At 40.0% G+C, this 20586-nt stretch overlaps 1 protein-coding gene across 3 annotated transcripts in view; it reads right to left on the bottom strand.

Moving 5' to 3' along the window:
- The window catches only part of sdk1a (sidekick cell adhesion molecule 1a), a 479647-nt gene that overhangs the window by 12566 nt on the left and 446495 nt on the right, over positions 1-20586 (bottom strand). For all 3 annotated transcript variants that reach the window (XM_067420064.1, XM_067420057.1, XM_067420048.1), the window contains 8 exons: positions 20110-20311; positions 17392-17495; positions 16481-16551; positions 15660-15792; positions 12386-12442; positions 11841-11942; positions 3474-3589; positions 2492-2678 (listed from right to left, as the gene is read on the bottom strand). In XM_067420064.1, coding sequence (XP_067276165.1) covers positions 2492-2678; positions 3474-3589; positions 11841-11942; positions 12386-12442; positions 15660-15792; positions 16481-16551; positions 17392-17495; positions 20110-20311 — 972 coding nt within the window. The remainder of the gene's footprint in view (positions 1-2491; positions 2679-3473; positions 3590-11840; positions 11943-12385; positions 12443-15659; positions 15793-16480; positions 16552-17391; positions 17496-20109; positions 20312-20586) is intronic.

Raw genomic sequence — 20586 nt, forward strand, 5'->3', positions numbered from 1 at the left:
TTAAAACTATTAACATATCAATATGTGGTCCAGTCCAGGCAATGCGGTCACACACACACACACACACACACACACACACACACACACACACACACACACACACACACACACACACACACACACACACACACACACACACACACACACACACACACACACACACACACACACACAGTATATATATAGCACTCAGCCAAAACGATTTGCCAGGGAACAATAGATTCATAAGGCCAAAGATCGCCTGGTAGATGTACACAAGACAAATTATATCTCATGTTTAACCACTACAGAGACATCAGAGTCAGCAGCAAACATCAGAAGGACTAGCCGAGGAAAGGGTGCTCTAGGGGGGATTAATGAGTGAGCGCTGAGCACCCGGTGATCGACTGGATCTCAAATGTTCAAATAGGTGCTTTCTTTAAAAATAAACCACAGATTTGAGCTTTAAACAAGTGCATTCTCGCCTAAAAATCTCTTAAAACTACATTTTATTATACAATAACAGTATTATTTTTAAATTACGCAGGTTTTTTCATCTGCGGTTGATGCTAGCTGCTTAGTGCGTGATGCATTCTGGGATATCTGTCTCAAGTCCGCGCAAGTCACCTCTCGATGCATCCTCGGTAAAAGGGGCGGATCAAGGACACATCCGCGGAATTGAACTGTACTTGGCTAGATGTGAAATTTGAATTGAAACAGTACTTTGGCAGTGACAAGTCCACGAGAACACAAGTACAGACAAGAAGGCATATTGAGAAACGACCCTTGTCCGGTCCTCGTTTCTCTAATTGTGTTCACCTGATACTCATGTTCTGTTCCCTTTATACCGTGCTCCTTTCCCTCTAGTCTTTGCTGGTTCATTGTGTGCATTCAGTGTGTGCGTGCGTGTGGGTGGTTCTCGCTTATCTTGTCAGTCAGTGCTAGATTTAGTTCCTCTGTTAGTTGCAGCTTTGCATGTCTTTCTTTTTTTTCTTCTTTGTTCCAGATTTTTAGTCTTAGTTATTATTTATAGAATTTATTATAATTGTTTTCCCCCTTTGCTAGCTCCAGTTAAACATTTTTTTCTTATTTAGTTTTCTGGTGATCTAGTTTGGCCAGTTTTTATTTGTTTTGTTATCTTGTGTGTTGTCTCGTGTCGGTTCCTGCCTACTCCCAGAGATTCCCTGCTGGTTCCTTCTGTCTGGCAGCTAGACTGCATCAGAGTCTGTGTTCTGCAAGTACCGGATCTCTGATTCATTGTGCCCTGCCCTGTCTTCACCACAACCATCTGCCTGTCCCGGTCAAGTCCTTAGCAGTTCTTTGAACTGTTGTCTTCCGGAGCAGGTTCCAGCAGTCACCCTCAGCTGTCCTGTCACTGTTTCTTGTCGGCCCTTCTGTGTGGACTGTTCCTGTCCCACCCTTTACTTTGTTTATAAACGTCACCCTCTACTCATTCTGCATCTGGGTCTTCCCTTTCAGGATTTGTGACAATTACAGTTTTAAATCAATTTTATCATAAATCATATTATTTCAGAAACACAACATTCAAAATGTTCTCTCTTGACAGATCATTAAATTACTGACAAATATTGAAAACATCTCTTCAGAAAGGAATATTTTCTTTTTATAATAAAAAAAAAGCACTTTGATAAAGATAGTGGTTTTATACCTCAAAACATGTTTTCATCTATTTAACTGAATATAATTAGTCTTTTTTTGAGTCATCCTTATAAAAATGTTCATTGCATTTTTGAATTTAATTACTGTAAAAATTCCATCAATAATTGAATTATAAGTTGTCAAAATAGTGCAATCAACTTTTGGCAACATTTCGAAACAAATAAACTAAAAACAACAACAACCCGGTAGTCTTGTAACAGCTTTGAATGTGGCTCATCCCATTTAGATTTTAGAGTCAGATTGAACAAGTTTAATAAAATAGATGAAAATTGCTTTATCCCACACTCTCTGAGATTTTGCTATGCAAATCTGTCCTCTTACACAAAGTCCCGTCCTCTCGCTTTAGGAAATGTCACAGTGAGGCAGAGGTGGCGTTTTCCTCTGTTTGAACAAATGAGGTCACATCAAGACGATTTGAATAATTTTCAAATTGTTTTTTTTTTTGGTGACTCGTGGGTAACAAGCCCCTCCCCGTCATTTCAGTGAGGGGGAGCCTGAGGTCAAATCATTCCCCGCTTGTGTGTAATTCATTCTGACAACATTTATAGAGTGAATGATTTAATGCAGAACACATGAATTGCTAATGTGAATGATGCAACAGTGATATAATGCCACATGCTCTAAAATATGATCAGGTGTCGACCTGGTTTTCATGCATGGAGAAGAACACAATATGGAAGTGGACATGTTGCCCTTGGCGTGCTGTCTGTGGTAGAATTTATAGGTTAGCCTTTAAAAGTGTAACGGTTTGTGCTCAGGTCAGAGGGGGGATATGTGTTCAGTTCTGGATGGGAGTTTAATGGCGATTAGGATGATTTGTGCAGACGCTCACCTGCCTGAAGAGTGCGCCCCCTTCTGGGCTCACTGAACGGACCATCTCCCGCAGCATTGAAGGCAGACAGCTTGACCATATAGTACGTGTAGCTGGTCAGGTTCTTCAGTCTCATGCTGGTTTCAGGCCGGAAGAGAATCTTAACTCTCTCCGTTTCATTCTGACTGTCCATTTCCCAGTAAAGAATCTATAGGCAACAAAGACATAGACACAGTGTGTAGAATTAAGCTTTGTCTGGCACAAAGCACTGCATCCTGAAAGCATTTCAGCCGTGACTGCATTCACAATGTATAGTGCTCCTAAAAGTACGCGGACACTTAAAGTACAGTGCATTACATCAAGGGTTTTCAACTTTGGACCTCATTCAGATTTTTAGCCAACCCAGGGACCACAGACAGACAGACAGACAGATAGATAGTCTTCATGTGAACACCTTTTGTTTTTGTCATAGATTAGACTATATTGTATATTTTGACAGAGCTGAAATGCTGTTTAATATAATTGTTTAATATAACTAATCCGCTATAGTTATATTAAATGAAAGGCCCTAAAAACTCTTTAATGAAGAGATGCAATGAGCAGTGGGTTGATAGTTTCTTCACGGATCATGCAGAACTGAGGTATTCAATGAAAACAACAAGAAATAGAATTTCTAGATTAACATGCATATCCCATATTACTGCCAGGACATTTTTATATACTGTATCAACTTCATGTATATTTAAGCAGATCTTCACTTAACCCTCACCCATGATCATTAATTCATGGCTTCTATAAAACACACTGTCTAAAACCGTAATCTGATAGAGTAAATCTGTGGAGAATACAAGATAAGAAAATGAAGATGAAAGAAAGAGATTGCAGCTATTCTTCCACCCTGGAGAGCTTGAAATGACAGTAGAGTAAGAAGGGAGGAGAAAAAGAGAACAGATAATAAGTGTGTGAGAGAGATTGGATGAGGTGGGTGGTTTGGGGGTGTCACCTTATATCCCTGAATGATGCCATTTTGGGTCTCGGCAGGGGGCGGCTCCCACTGAACCTCCAGCTGTGTGGATGACAAAGTGTTGATCTGGATGTTCTGAGGGGCCACAGAGGGGGCTACAAAAGAGCAGATAAGATACTGTAAACATATCACAGTCAATTCCTCCAGCTAACCACTACAAAAGACATTGACTGTGCCCGGCAAAATAGATGCGCTAATGCTGCTTTGGGGCCTGTGCCTAATCCGTTACCAATGTTTCCACTTGCTCTGAATTTTTTCTTCTTTTGTGATCTACAGAAAAAAAGCTATGCAGGTTTGGTACTATCTCTTTTACTCATTATCAATCAAATGAACTCACTCTCATGTTGATCCAAACCCGCAAGGCTTTCGGTGATCTTCAGCTTCTTTCTTTGAGTGGTCTATGTTTGTTCGCTGATCAATGTTTATACATGAATGAGAGCTGATCATATTTTAGGTGAATAGACTTTCAATCTTTTTTCTCAGATTTTATTGAAAATATCTTCATTTGTGTTCATTCTGAAGATAACGGATAAAGTCTTATGGATTTGCAAGGATATGAAGGATGAGTAATTGATGGACCCTTTTAAGTCTGTGTAAACGCAAAGTGGAAACCCGGCTAGCATCAGTTACTGAATGAGAACCAGTACCAGTGGGAAAAGTGATATCAGATGAACACTGACTCTAGCATGACTGCCGCCCTCTGTTGTGTCTCCGTTAAATGTCATTCATTAAAGAGGCGAGGAATACATAAGCCCTATCCATCATAAATCACAGCAACAGATGCAGCTACCCCAGACAGCAATAATAATAAAAAAAGCAAATTTAATAAAACCAAACCTGAAAGCAGAGCTAACTCCGAGAGCATGACAGCTCGTCTATATCAGGGGGTCGAAAGTTGAGTTTACGTGTAGTAAAGCGGGCTGGATCATTTATGAGCGTGAATGAATTACAGCTGTGGACAGTGGGGTTCGAGAGACTTGACTGAATGAGCTGTTGTAATAAAACACAAAAAAGCTCTTCCAGCATCTAAGTGAGCTGTCTTGCTGTCTACATAGCAGCATCCTAACTAAAACATTTTGAGAGGTTTGGAACACTTTATATGGAGTGGAATAGTGCCTGCCCACTTCACTTCATTAATTTCTCCCATAGGGATTTCAAAAAATATTTGTTAAAGCATCATAAACCATGGCAGTCAGCTATGAGGAGAATTGTAACTAAACTTAAATTTGATGCAAAAAATAATTTGAAAATCCGCTGTCTGCCTTTAATGCAGATGGTCCGTTCATTGAGCCCAGAAGGGGGCGCACTCTTCAGGAAACTGAGTGTCTGACCAATTTGAAAATAAAAGAGGTATAAAACTGTTTATACCTCTTTTATTAAGCTACACTGTGTAATATTTTCCCCTATCTAGCGGTGTAAAGGTATATGACCATCCAGTGAATAATAGTTTCTGTTCCTCTCAATTCTGATTTTGTTTTAACTCCTACGATGGACAATTTAGTTCAAGATTAACATGGCAATCCCCCTCTTCACATTCATGCTATCGAGTGTTAAAACGCGAAAGGCGAAGCTTGAATTTATGGGTATGTCCCTCTTTGGCTAATGTACTTTCAAGATGGAGGGGCAACATGGCGACCAGCATTCGAACCCCTCACCCGTATGTATTTTCAATGGCATATTATAAACTTACGAGAATACTTTATTACTTAAAAGATGTAAAAATACACTAATGAGCACATATATTTTTGAAAGAACTACTTGTTTTTAGCTAAGAATAAACGTTACACAGTGTAGCTTTAATAAAGGGATAGTTCAACCAAAGTAAGTCGACTTGCGTAGGCTGTCTGTCTTTTAAAGTGTTAGATATGGATATTTGTCTTACACAAACTTCAAAACAGAAACAGCCATTATAAAACTTGGAAGAGTCAGAACATTTATTAATATAACTCTAAAGCTAAAGAGCTAAAGAGATCTTTTGCCACATTTTGCTTGTTCCCTCTGATTGGTGGAATTTTCTGTGTAGCAACATGGGCAATGTAGTTTTTTTTCGACATAAATTCTGCTCTTAAACACAATTATTTTAAAACTAAGTTGAAAGAATGCTGGCAAACCAACACATTCTCACACCCAACTCGTCACATATGGACGCTTGACCAGGAACCCTTGTCGTCACTTTTCAATGAACTGGGCGTACCTTTATCGTCAATTTTCGATGCGCTGGGTGCTCCATTCATTTCAATGAGAAACATTTGGCGTCATACACAGACGCACTGGGAATGGGAATATTATCGTCATGGTGAAATTTATTTTTTGATTTATTTATTGAAATTATTTATTGGTTTTTAATTTTGCCATTATGACATGTTGGAGTGTGCTTCTCAATTAAATCAGCAAGCATAATTTCATTTACATTTATTTTATTTAGACACATTTTAACATGATTTCATTTACATTTATTTTATTTACGCTATTTAGACACATTTTAACATGATTTCATTAACATTTATTTTATTTACACTATTTAGACACATTTTAACATGTAACCCAACCCCATCCCGTCCCTAAACCTACCCATTTGAGTGAACATGATATAAAACACAGGATATAACATACGTCTGCATCCACGAGTTATTCAAAAAAGTTTTCTGAGGCCAAACGATTGATTTGCATGAAGAAAATCCCCAAAAGCGATCAGCATCTCGCCGAAGATCATGAACACATCAAATTTCAAATAGTAGGCTTGTTTGAGATGCGCCTTGCCTCGCCTGAAAAAAAGGCGAGACTAGGCGGCTGCAGTGAGGGGAGGAGTGAAAAAAGTTCAGGCAAGCCGAAGTTCTCTCCTCTCGTGGTGGATCAGACACCTGCGAGATCAGTTGCGGATATCGCGGAATTCACACTCGTGCGCTCTGTTGCTGATAAACTGGATGTAATTTAAGTTCTGTTGCTTTTATATGAAAATAAATATTATGAACAAGACACCCAAAGTTTTTGTTATTTATTTCCATTCGAAAGACCTGTTTATCAACCATTTTTACTTTAATTAATTTTGAATTATTTGAATGAGATATGAATGAGTTCGTTCACGGGGCAGCGGGATCATCATTTCAGCGATTAAAACATCAAGATCAACTCTGTTCTTCACATGAAGACATCGTCTGACTTCAGAAGACTTGGAATGCAACATTAGCTAATACTTTTATACTGTTTTGGTCAGTTTTTGCAATAAATACTTGTGACTGTACATTTATTTGCCTGGTATGTGTTTTATATTATTAAGATGTGAGTAGGTTTAGGGTAGCAGTTGGGTTAGTTGCTCCAAAATATAAAAGTAGCCTTTAAATATTAATAAAATCATGTCTGCTTTTACAAACGCAAAGAATTAAATGTGTCTGTGTATGACGGCAAAGGTTTCTCATTGAAATGTATGGAGCACCCAGCGCAGCACGTCGAAAATTGACGATAAAGGTACGCCCAGTTCGTTGAAAAGTGACGACAAGGGGTCCTGGTCAAGCGTCCATATGTGACGAGTTGGGTGTGAGAATGTGTTGGGCAAACAGCTTCAATGGAAGCAATTACTGTTGATTAAGAACCTTGTAGCTCACAGTAAGGCTGTCTTTAAAGGTTTATAAATTATTGTTAAAAATCTATTTACCTATGGAGAAATTGAGTTTTTACTTCCGGAACCCGACAGTTGTACTCCATAGGAACAGCTTCATACGCCACTAAAAGAACACAATATGCATAGCACAAAAATATTTGGTAAAATAGTACATTTAAGTAAATTTAACTATCCTGTTGATACTTTCAGTGCCCTTGTTTTAAAACCAGACAGTCCCTGGTCTTCTATGTTGTTCTATACAACTAATCTAGGTTGTAAGCAATTTAATTTTTTACATAATAATAACTTTAAGAACACATTAACACATTTTAGATTTCATGCATTTTTTGTCAACTGATGTTCAGCTGGTCTTTTTAATAGTAAACGTATTTTCAGATTATCAGTCATCAATTTCTCAAATACCCAAACCCACGGCACATTTAGGGGTGTCTGTTAAAACTCCTCAAGCAAGAGAGTAATGCTGCTTCCTGCTGTAACTTTAACTGTTGATTGACACCGCATTGCACTGTTTAATGTCATTTGCGCTGTTTTACTTTTGCATTGCGTATTATTTTCTCATTCAGTTTTTTTCTCTGTCCAACGTTGTCCCTTATCTACCTTTAAAATATGCATATTAGTAGTATTATGTCCCTCTAAGAACTACTATGAACCTTTTAGGGCTAAATAATGTACTAAGATGTCCTTTTCAAAGTACAGTTGTTGCACTCCTAAAGGTAGTTTTTTGTGTGCAAAAAAAAAGTATTTCTTTCTAAGAGTGTGGTTAATTCCCCCCCCCCCCCCCCCCACACACACACACACTGTGTTCGTGGCGTGCATTGTGAGATTGTAATGTTTCCTTAGAATTTGGCCAAAATAAGGTCTCATAAAAGGTTGGCACCCACCTTTTGGAACAACCTTCCATCAGGAGCACCTATGATGCCCTAAAGGGCTCTCTGGGTGGGCAGTTCAAAACCACTAGGGTTTGGCTGTTTTTGCATTTTAACACCAGCATGGCAGTCAAATGGCAGACGGCTTTTAAGGGCAAAGCACACTTCATGCAAGCTCTCCACTCTCTGATCCCTCTCAGACTATCTTCAGATGTAGGCAACCTGACGTTAATCAGAGGGAAATTCATTTGTTTGTTTGGCTGTCCCCCCTCCTGCTGTTGGGAGTAATCTCCATGCCTGGCCCCTTCTAATGATGCTGTTAATAACCTGATGTTGATAACCCTGCCTGCTTCGCCAGCTGCTTGAGTTCTTTTTGACAGATTCATATTTACTGCTTCATTAAACCCCTTATGAGTGGAGGCCAAAAATGTTGCAAAAAGGTGAAAGAGATAAAAAAACAAACACACAAAAAAAAACCATGGATGCACACACACAGCCTGTCCTGCCAAACCTCTCACCGTGACTGCTTTTATTAATACTGTGGCACTACTAGAGCAATGCTGTTTAGAATTTCATAAATAATCTTGGCAATGATTAGGTGAAATGCAAAACTGTGCGGAGAGCAAGAGCCTTGACAACATCCTGTCTGCGCAGTGTCAGCCTGTTAGCACGGCTGGAGTGGAATTAAACAGCACAAACGACAGTTTGCATTTGTAGCAATTTGCCTGCGTTCGATACTTTTCAAGCGTATGGTTGAAATGCGGACGTAATGCATCTATTTGCTAGCGGCGGGAGGATTATTTTTCCACTAAAGGCCCTTTCATTGATCATATGAGATGCCCCACATGAATATAGATTTGTTTCGGGCTGTGTAGGAGATAAACATCCTTTCTTTTGTAGTGTACCCAATAAAACAGCACAACAATTATCAGTTTCCTGAGGAATAGTTGGAATGTCATATCCGGGCTTCCCCTTTTGGCAGCTCATTAGACAGAGCGCTCGGCTCTTCAGCCAGGCAGCTGGATATTATTCAAGTCAATAAATGTACCGGGAAAAAAAATATATTGTTTTTTAGTAACAGAACAACTTGAACTGAACTTGAAAAGCACTTTACAATTCAGCAGAACAATCTAGCTGGCAGGAGCCTAATTGTGAGATAGGGGAGAACAGAGAGCTAAATCAGCCTTTAGTACAGCTCAAAATAAAAAAACACATCTTCGAGCACACTTATTCAGCCATCTTTTCACACTACCAAGCACTCCAGATCCATGTGGTCCTCTTAGCGTGTTATCCTCAAGTCCTTAAAATAACCACATTCAGGACAGAAAAGTGAACAGCAAAAAACAACTAACAAGTAAAAAACAACTTCTTGGTCTTTTGGTCTGGTTGAGTTGTGACATTGTTTTAGACGTTGACGTTGTTGAGTTGCGAGTTGTTTTATGGGGATCTTTCTATAGACATAAGGGTTTTTATACTGTACAAACTGTATATTCTATTCCCTTACACTAACCCTACCCCTAAACTGACCCATAACAGAAAAGCTTCTGCACTTTAATTTTTTTTTAAAAACATCACTTAGTATTATTTATAAGCTGTTTTCCTCGTGGGGACCAAGAAATGTTCAAACAAAAACAAGGATTTTGAATTTTACCATCTTCAGGATCAAAACTGAAGGAAGACCTTTGAGAGTTTGTGTTTCTTTATATGCCAGCACATGACAGAATGACAAGGTGACAGCAAGGCACTCCACTATTGTTTTTAATATTTAATATCTCATTCTATCATCTGTATAGAAACAGACTAGGCACATACATTTATTGTCTAGTGTGTTGGTTCTGTTTCATGTTCGTGTCAGTTTTCTTGTTATGTTCATTGTCATGTTTCCTGTTGTCATGTTGTGCACTGATTCCATAGTGCCCTCGTGATCATGTCACGTGCATCCATTAGGTGTGTTCGACATCGGCTGCGGCTGGATGGATGCGATCGGCGAGAGTAGCCGAGTGCAGGTGGGGAGGAGCTGCAAACGGAGATGTGAAGTCGGACACTTTCTGCTTCCCATGGTGACGCTTGCACTGCGTTTGCAAACTTTATCACAGCTGAAGTTAAATAAATGCAATATTTCTCAAATACACAGATGTTCAGATGATATTTTCATCCAATACTTTATGTACTGCTTAATAAAGTGTCTATTTGGACAAGATTAAAGTTCATCATACAAACATACACTATCAATGAAGTGTTGTCAACGGTTTTTATCAGTTTTAGTTTGATAAACATGACAATATAACATCGCAGCTACATGAAAAGAGGTTTTACTGTTATAAATAAATGATTTGTGAGCATTGGCATAACATAAGGTTGTAGAATAAACACGGAACGCACGCGATCGCTGTCATGCGGTGAATCCGGCCAATCGTGCATCAGCTGTGTCGTCATCAGAGCTCGAGCAGCCTCCTGCAGTCCCTCTTGAGAATCTGCAGCGGCTGCATCAGCCGGCTGCTCTCGAATCGCTCTCGCGGTACTTTGTTGACATAATTCACAGTCACGTCCAGTCGGCGCTGTCTCAAGTCGGACAAAATTTCTAACCGGCATGCAGTGCTTCAGGTCAGCCGCCGATCGGTCTGCGCATCGCTGGGTGAAGTCGAACAAGCCTCTAGTCTCTTGTGTCATGTTGTCATTGGTTGATTTAGTCATGTGGGTGCTCAGTTCATTTCTGTCATTTGTTCATTGTCTTGATTGTTCACAGGTGTCTTGTTTAGTCATTAGTCCCTGTGTATTTAAGCCCTCATGTTTGCCATGTTCCCTTGTCTAGCTTTGTTATATGTAACCTGCTGTTGATCTGCTGTCTGTTCATGTTTCAAGTTATTGTTTGTTTTGTTTATGTTCATATTTATAATTGAACTGCACTTAGGCTCTCACTTCAACTTGCCTCCAATGGATCACTATGTTACAGTACAGTAACAACTACATTTCTAACTATTAATAAGCAGTAAATTGCAGTTTATTTAGGCAAAAGTCATAGAATTAGATAATCTAATCTAAAGTGTGACCCAAAATGCTTTGTTCACAATTCAGCAAACTAAACAGTGAACTTAAAAGTTTGTTTTGCTTGGAGTATAAGCCAATTTGAATCCAATCCCCTCTCAGATCCCTGAAAAGAAAATTTCAGTACTAAACCCGATTGCTTCTGAAACGCTAACTGATATAAAAACAGAAACTGATCCAAGCCCACCCCTTTAGGTGGGTTTGTGTTTCTGTCACATTAGGCAGAACCTCACCATATCTCTAGCCTCTGTCGTTGTCTGTATCTGTCAGTTCACGTCACGCATTAATCCCTATTTTTTGAGAACATTGAGTTATGTTCTCAAACTGTGCAAGTTTAGAAAATACAAGATACCTTACAGGATTCCTACATCAGATGCGAGTGGCTCAACGCAACAAGACAAAAGACAATAAAACTCATTATAATCAGTGATGCTGTCTACACTGGATCTGACATGGCGCACAAAAAATCCCTGACTGTAAACTGATGCCTGTACCATTCCAGATGTACTTCGAGCACTTTTGCTACTTTTGACACAAAGGACAACTGGATTTGGGACGTTTGTTGCGTCCAGTTTTGACGGCCTCAATATGTTGTGGCACGTCGCCACAAGACAACTATCGTGTCCATTGTAGACACTGTGTTACAATTCCCTTAGCATCAAGACTCAACAATAAGTTTGGGGCCAGTATTCATCAAAAGTATGTTTATGAATTCATAGCTGTTATGGAATTACATGGCTGTGTAGTTTAATATAATATTGCAAAAATATGCAATATCTATGAGGAAAGTACCCTCATTTTCACACATTTGCTTACCTGCTTCTCCAACAAACACCTCTACTGGAGCACTTGTAGGGCTTTCACCAATGACGTTGTAGGCAGTCATCACAATTTCATAGCGCCTGTATTTCTGCAGCTCTGGTGAGGATAGAAAAGTACAAACAGAAGGGTATAAGGGTACTTTAAAGGTGCATCTTGGCTTTGAGACACCAGATAAGAAGAATGAGAATTCTTCTGGGTAGAAACAAAAGCATCTCTCAGATAACCACATACTGTTCCGTACAGTGTGGATACGGATTAGTTTGTGTGTGATAATGGAAAGCAATAGCATCAAACTCTTACACAGGAGGACTGAGAGCACATGCATTTCTCAGGTCTCAGGCAGTGTGCAAAGAGATACACTTTTGAGAATATCTCGGGGCCAGAATGTTCCTGGTCAGAGCAGATGGATTAGTGGAAAAACCTTGTTCTCTGAACAGGAAGAGTATTTGGGATTACACACTTTGCCAAAGGGAGTTTGAATATTTCGGACTTCAAAAGCAGACTGACATAAATAAGAAAGATGGCTAAATGAAACTTACGTGTTAGCTCGAATTCGGTTAATGAAGGATTGCTGACAGTCTTCACAGTGCTTTTGGCTGTGGAGGGAGAGAGCAACCGATGAGGAATACATTACTGGAGATGGAAAAGCACAAATCAAAGGGATATTTCATCATGGCAGTAAATCTTTGCTTTTTAAAGTTGCTCATCACACACTTCTCCAAGAGATTGATGAAATTCCACAATGCTCATCTCGCTTTTGCGTACGCTCCGATCAAACCCGCGAGAAACCAAAGCGAGTCAGTGATTAATGATTCAACAGTCAATATACAGTACTATATCACAGGCTTGGGTGCATTAGGGACCTAATAAGATTTTTAAAACATATACTGATCCAGCATCACTTGGGGAAAATTAAAGAAAAATCGGAATGTCTGCACCACTGGTCAATCCTTTTATACAGTTCCCCTTTGAGCTCTGTAACTTAAATGAATATGTCTTTGTAGTTTAAAAAGATTTCTACAAGAGGGCATATCAGATTTTCAGAAGTATTTTCTGGTCAAGTTCAGACACTTCATCTCTATTTGGAAAATGCCTAAAGGGACAAAAATAAAGAGATCAATGATTAAAAAAGTAGTTTATATACTGTAAACTTTAAATTAAATTTAGCAAAGTTTATCCATTTGAAATTACCATACATATTTCTGTAATTTTATCAAAAATTGAATATTGTAAAGTAAGACGAAACAAAACAAAAAAATCATAAAATATATTAAAACCTCTTCTGATTAAAACCTCTATTATTTTAAACCCTCATGTTTGTACTATTTGTTTTCCCACCAAATATGATGTCATTACAGCTTTTGCTTTTGACAAAATTGGAATATTTAATAAATGACCATTTTTCATGTTAGCGTTGGATAGCAACATCCATTGTAAATGTATTTAAAATGATTTCAATTAATTTAAATGTCAACTTAAAGGGGGGGTGAAACACTCAGTTTCAGTCAATCTCATGTCAATCTTGAGTACCTATAGAGTTGTATTGCATCCTTCATATCTCTGAAAAGTCTTTAGTTTTATTATATTTATAAAAGAAATATAGGCTGTACCGAGTCTTTCCGGAAAAAAACGAGCGGCTGGAGGCGTCTCGTGTGGGCGGAGCTAAAGAATGACGAGCGCGAACAAAGCGGTGACGTCCTCAAGCGTGGAGAAACCCATGGCTATCTCAGCTAATACAGATAATGATCCACAATCAAATCTGAGGCAGAAATAAATTGAACAGAAGAAACAGCAACAGCAGGACGTCCGTCTCTGTGTTATGTACTGTATTTAGTGGCCTCTCAACATTTCTGTGTGTTTACTCGCAGTTTATGAGGACATGATTCGGTTTATGGACTATTGTATTAGACCTTAAAAGTAGCAAGCAAAGGCTGGGCCGTAAGTCATTTCTGCGTTCAAATCGGTTCAAATGCAGCACTGCCTTCCCGGAATGCTGTGCTGAAGCGTTGAAGTCGCTCGACGTCACCCATAGGAATAAAGTGGAGCGCGGCGCGCGACATAAGTGTTCAAGGACGACTGGATCTAAACCTGAGAGACTGTTTACATAGACTGTTTACGGGCGTGCATTTCCTCTCTCGCTCTAGTCACGCGCGCGCGCAACCTACCGGGAGAAGAGCCCGTACGGCCCATACAAGGACCTTCCGATCTATTAACGTCAAGTAGACCCATACTCGAAAAAAACTCTCCGAAACTTGTAAGAAACCGGAAGGAGTATTTTTGACACAGAAATACTCCATCAAACGTCCAACATTAGTTTTTGACTATGTTTAGGATGGGAATCCAAGTCTTTAACAGTGTAAAAAGCTCAGTATGCATGAAACAGCATTTCACCCCCCCTTTAATAGTTGATACTGGGAAAAAATGTATATTCATCTTAAAAAAACAAAAAAAATTATTTGAATATTTTGAGGAAATGCACAAGAGTAATAACTAAATCGTATCTTTCTGACAACACACTATGAACAGCAATCAGGCATATATAGTAACAGAAACTGACTTGACTTTAGCAGAATGTCCCAGAAAATAACAGGGACCATGTTAGCTTTTGGAATACCTGCTAACTTTTCAATGTAAGCTGTTAAGCCTGAACAAATAGAGCATAGCTCCAGTAATTTCCTCTTGGCATTTAGGCTGATTTCAGCAGGGAGGCACATTCGGCACTTAACAGACCTCAGATTTTAACATGTAAGATGAGTGGAGAGCAGAAGAGAAATATTGCACTCCTGCTCTGACCAGTGCAGAACATAGGGAAAGGAATTAAATATGCCTCCGTGCTCGGCTGCTTCGGGCTTGCGCATTTAAATGCTGTCAACACTGCTGAGTCCAATTTGTCAAAGAAGATTTAGCAGGATCCAGACTGTGGAAAAAGAGCCCGTTGGCGCGCACAGTGTCGAACACTTGAGCTCAAACTCATGATTCCGCACCTCACACAGCCTGAATGTGTAATGGGTTCACCTACGCTCAGCCATCCGTCGGAAACATATTCTCTAAATGCAGGGAGAAATAGCATCCTAACGCTTTGATAACGTTCAAATGTGCGCAATATTCAACGTATTAATGTGGATTTCGAAATGTGCCATCACAGATTGCGTCCTAGTTTCAATGTAAAACTTGATTTCCTCTTTAAGAGTGTAGCTGAGAAATACAATATATATATTTGTGCAAAAAAGCACACGTCAAACAGAAATAAAGAGCTCAGTGAGCAATTGAAAACTAGCTTACATGCTTAATTACATTTAGCCAAGTTAAGTTTTACATTTTAACATGGAACATTATAAAGTAAGACAAAACAACTAATATTACAATAATACATTTAATTTAATTTTTAAATTAAAAAGTACATATTTGCTTTCGTTCGTGCTTTTGGTTTTCCCACCAAAAATAATGGATCCAGCTCTTCTTATTAGTTAATATAGGGATTTTATTATGCTATTAGCTTTTGATGAAGAGCCACCACATGTACTAATGCTTTGATAAAGTTCAAATTTGCACAATATTCGTCATATTAATGTGGCTTTTATCATTTGTCCCAGTTTCATTTTAAATCTGAGCGAGTAACTGGGAAATACAATATCTTTGTACAAAAGAACACGTCCAAAAAGTGAGTTTAAAACGTTGAGGAATTGCTTTCAGAAATATATCTTTTTCCAATAACCGCATGGGTTAAAGTGTTCAAAGAAGCACTCAAGCTATAAATCACGCCTGCGTGCAGACGTTTCTGGTTCAAGAGTAGAGCCTCCTCCCGCTAGTTACCTGTCAGTTCGGTGCGCAGCAAGGAGCTGTTGACGGGCCTCTTTGACTCCTGCGGAGCGCTGTCATACTGCAGCTCACGGTAGTAGAGCCGATAGCCCACCCGAACCCCATTCACACTCTCCTCCTTGGGTGCCTGCAAAGGCACAGATTAAATTAAAGGTCACATTCCTCTAGCTGTTCTCACGGTCCTTATTAAAGCACACCCTGATAAAAAGCCTTCCTGGCTGTAACTGACAGACAGCGCTGACTGATCTCCCATCGCGTGTCCGTGTGCAATGCTTGCCGCGAAACGGATAAGATAAATAAAAGATGAGGATTTAATTTCTGAGCCATTCAGTCAGTGGGTAATTAACAAAGCTCCGAGCTGAGTGTAATCAACTCAGCCTACGGTTCTGCTGATAAAACAGACAGTAGTGAGATCCAGGACCCATAGGTCAGTGAATAAAGGTTCAGCTACTAATTAATATCCCTTCAGATTGCAGGATCGCTGTCGCGCATGGGTATTAATTATCCTGGGCTTCCCAAAGCCCTCTGCGAGCTCTGTAAATGTGCGGGTATCAATACCGCATGTCATTAATTTATGCTAACCTGCACAAGGAATACTAAGCGATGCACGGCAGGCTGCTCAAAGCAAGGCGAGGCTACCTATTGACAAAAGTCAGATCATTAAACAGAACAGGCCAGGGCTGTAATTTCACTGGCGTTAGGCTGCAACATGCTGGTATTCTTCTCAGGCTGGAGTCAGTTTGTTATCTGGTTTTCAGATAAACTTAATGGAGGTCAGGAGTTCACTCGACCGGGGTGGGCTGGCATTAGCATACCTGCCACTGCACCAGCACGGATGTTGTCGTGGAAGGTTTCACGGCTTGAATCGTGGGCGCTTCATCAGGAACTGTGGACGTACAGAAAAAACAACAACACATTTGGTAATAAGTTTAAGTAAAATACAAGGAGATATCCAGTTAGATACATTTTTAGATAAAGAAATTCTGTCATTATTTACTCGCTGTCATCTTGTTCTAATAATCTGTCAGCTATTTCTTCTGTGGGACATAAAAGGTGGATTTTTAAAGAATTTTGTTTCCACTGTAAATGAGTCAAAAAGTGGTGTCCAAAAAAAAAGCACCATAAAGTGGTTCATCATATCACTTTTGCGCTTTAGTCCACAGATGTTGTACAGTGGCTTTCTGTGAGAAACATGCAAAAAACATGCAAGTTTTGAGTCGTGTGAATGAGGGATTTTCAATTTTTTTGATACCCTGAAACCCTGAAGATGAGCCCCATTTGTATCTATATTCTTATCTTTTTCTATGTTTCGATGTATAAACCTGAAGAGAAACATGTCTTGACCTATTGAAAAGAAGACTTAATACTGTAAAAATATTTTATGTGTATTACTTTTTCTCTGAACTTTCTCATAGAGCTCCCTTGTCTGCGCTTTTATGGTGCTTTTGTGCCCTTTTTGAAGCCTAAAAACACCAGTTCCCATTCATTGTAAGTGCACAAGAAACTGATCTCCATATTTAAAAAAAAAAATCTCTCTGTGTTCCACTGAAGAAAGAAGTTTAGAATAACATGAGGGTGAGTAAATAATGACAGAATTAAATCAGTTCTAAGACTTTAGCTTCCAAGTAAATGGCGCAGATAAGACTGTAGCTCTTCTATGACTTTTATTTGAATCAATAGCGCATCAACCAAAGCCAGTGGATACAACACGCTCATTATTACTCACCATCTTGTAAAGTGGTAATTGCATCTGTCTCTTGGCTGTACTTGCTGTCTCCGACGTCATTAGTCGCCATCATTCTCAGCTTGTATGAAGTGAAGGGTTTCAGCCTGAGGGATTGAACAGCTCGTGAGCTCTCTCATATTGGAAAAAGACCTTTCCCATCACAAATGATGTGGCTCAGCAGTGCATGTATGAGCTAGTATCTATAAATGTCAGGGACACAATCCATTGAAGCCCAAGGGCACACGCTGGCAATTACAGAGTTTTATCTTAAAGCACTTGAGGCAGAGAGGTGAGGACGGAAATAAGATACAAAACACTTCTTATTGGAGAGCTCATATAAAGACATGAGCGCCGCACATGTGCCAATTCATAAACCCAAAAATATGAACAACTGGGTGAATTCAGGGACAGGTAAAATATGTCCGTGAATTCACCCTAGAGGGGCTGCACAATTAGCTGCAAAAAGATTAGGGCACACAAAAGAAGTATTATCATTATTTGAGTTAATAATATCAACTATATGTCACACGGGTATTTGCTGACAGACAGACGTAGGCAGTAATGCCAAACAACAAAGTTTAATAGTAGATCCAGATCGCATACAGACAGGTAGTGCAAACATCTAAACATAACGGTGACCGGACAGAGAATCAATGTGAGGGACAAACTATTATAGCAACCACAAATGTGGGTGATTAATGGAACAAAGCTGATACTCATAATGATGATAACCATGGAGACAGATAAGCTGCAGGAAAGAAAGAAATGAGAAGGAGGTAGCATCCATGGTGAAGGTGGGAGTGGCCAGGTGGATGCGGCCCAGAGCTCAACTAAGTCAATAGTCCAATGCGGCAACAATGGTAGGAGCCATGATGGCGATGAACTTTGGGGGTCTCCTGATGACAATGTAGCCTTGGGGAGGTGGAGCCCACCACGCAGACGGAAGTCCGAGGCAGTGATGGGATGCTGATGACCTAGGAGGATGCAACGGAGACATAATGCCCCCCAAGACATAAGCGGAGATCCAGAAAGCTGAGGACAAGCTGGTGTGACTGAGGGCTGAGGTGGAGCCCGAGGGAGGGCAGTGCTTGCTGAAGCTGAATGAGGCCCGGAGAAACAATTGGACAACTCCGCAGCTAAGGCATGATCACCAGGTAGAGCTGGCGGTCCGAGGGAGCCCGGTGAGGCAGAATGGTCGATTATCGACACTAGAGTCGAGGGAGGAAGGAGCGTAGGTTAAGAAGCCAGGCCCACTGGTTGAGGTGGGACAGAGCGTCGCAAGGCTGGAGGCGGAGCCACAGGCTCCTTATGCCTAGTAGGAGTAGGCTCCCAGCAGGTCCACTGTATAACCACTGAGAAGAAGGTGTGGTGACAAGGAGAGACTGATGGGGGACAATGATGACTGGGTCGCAGGCTTGGCGGAGGACAGAAAATGGAGAATGCACAAAAACTGACAAAAAAAAATCCAAAACTGAAGGCCATGAACACAACTAAACGGAATGTGACACTATATGCATAATCACAAATTCAGAGGAAATAATCATAAACTACTACTTATGTTATAAAGTAAAGCAATACTGGCTCACCTTCTTCAGCTAATTCTAATATATATATATATTAGAATTAATATATAATATATTAAATAAATTAGAATTAGCTGAAGAAGGTAAGCCAGTATTGTTTTACTTTATATATATATTATACTAATAATTTATATTGATACCAAAAAAATAATCAATTGAATTTCAAAGGAAATTATCCACAATTACTACTGTCGTTACAACACATTGCCTTCTTCTGCCAATTGTATTAAAATGTATTAAAATTAATTTAATTATATAAGAATAATGTATGTGATTATTATAACATAAATAATACAATTTTAATATCAAACTAGCTCCTTTTGTCATAATTGCCCTACGGCCCAGCCTTCTTCAATCATTTTGTGCTAAAAATCACCTGCAATTGACAGTAAAGGGAATATAAGGAAAATCTTTGTTTACATTTCAAATTTGTTCATTCCCTATTTACCCAGAACACACTGCACAAGCCAACTGGGCTCATTAACTAACTAAACATGCCGTTTAGGTCTCATAACCGATCTCTACCAATTGGGATGAGTTGCACCGTGCTTTCCAAACGAGGGGGCTTTCCGCTATTCGTATTACTTGGTTAAAGAGAATACATTTTTCCCATGATGCCCCACTCCTAAAAGCCTCCAGCTGGTAAAGACACAAATCAGTCCAGAATAATCCATTTAGCAACAATCTGGCTGTTTAAAAAAAGCACTCAAAAGCTGATGGCTGAGAGAGTTTTCAACTGAGAAAGGGGACCCATCATAATCAAGATGAGATGGCCCTCTGAATGCATATAAAATACTATTCGACTGCCCATATAATCATGACTGCGGATCCAACATAACTCATATGCAAAAAGCTAGAGCGCCCGTAGCCAAAGGTACTGATTGTTTCTCACTCTCTCAAATTGGATTGAGTATCATAAATTGCTGCACTGGAAAAAGGCTCCTACGCATTTAATATCACTCCCTCCATACTGCTCTTATTGCACGGCCATCATGAGCCCTGCAGGGGAACACATGTGGCTGTGAAGCAGTGAAAATCAACTCCGTGAGGGTCATCCGAGGTCAGTCTTTAAGTAAAGCCACTGTTACTGCTGTTTGTGGAATTGTGGGGGTTGAGAAATGCCAAAAGAGCTCACCTGTCCACCTCCCAGGAGGTATAATTGTGGCTTATAGCGGAGGAATGTGTGAGCCAGTCTCCGTTGGGAAGCTCACGTGTCTGTAGGGTAAAGTAACGGACGGGTGACGAGCCATCCCCTCCAGGCACCCAGTTGAGCTGCAGTTTGCGGGACTGCACGTGGTCCTGTGGCACTCGCAGCTGCCGAGGAGGCTGCGGTCGCTCTGATGGAGGAGAGATAGATGTGAAGTGTGAGTTCAGGGGTCAGGCTGGTCTTGCTGACTGTTCTTAATCACGGGACAGGACTCTTCTACTCATGTGTGCATCAGTCAGCGGGTCTTGCCCTGGCTTCTCCACCCCTCCCCACCTGTGTGACACGCAACTGCATAACCTCATCGATTTTAATGGGAAAAATCAATACAGAGAGGCATAATTGTTTATTTAAAGGTGCACCGTATCGACCGCCATTAAAGATGCAGATCATGCGCAACGAAAACCA

This window comes from Pseudorasbora parva, chromosome 2 (genome assembly GCF_024679245.1).
Source record: "Pseudorasbora parva isolate DD20220531a chromosome 2, ASM2467924v1, whole genome shotgun sequence".
In the NCBI taxonomy this organism is placed as follows: Eukaryota; Metazoa; Chordata; class Actinopteri; order Cypriniformes; family Gobionidae; genus Pseudorasbora; species Pseudorasbora parva.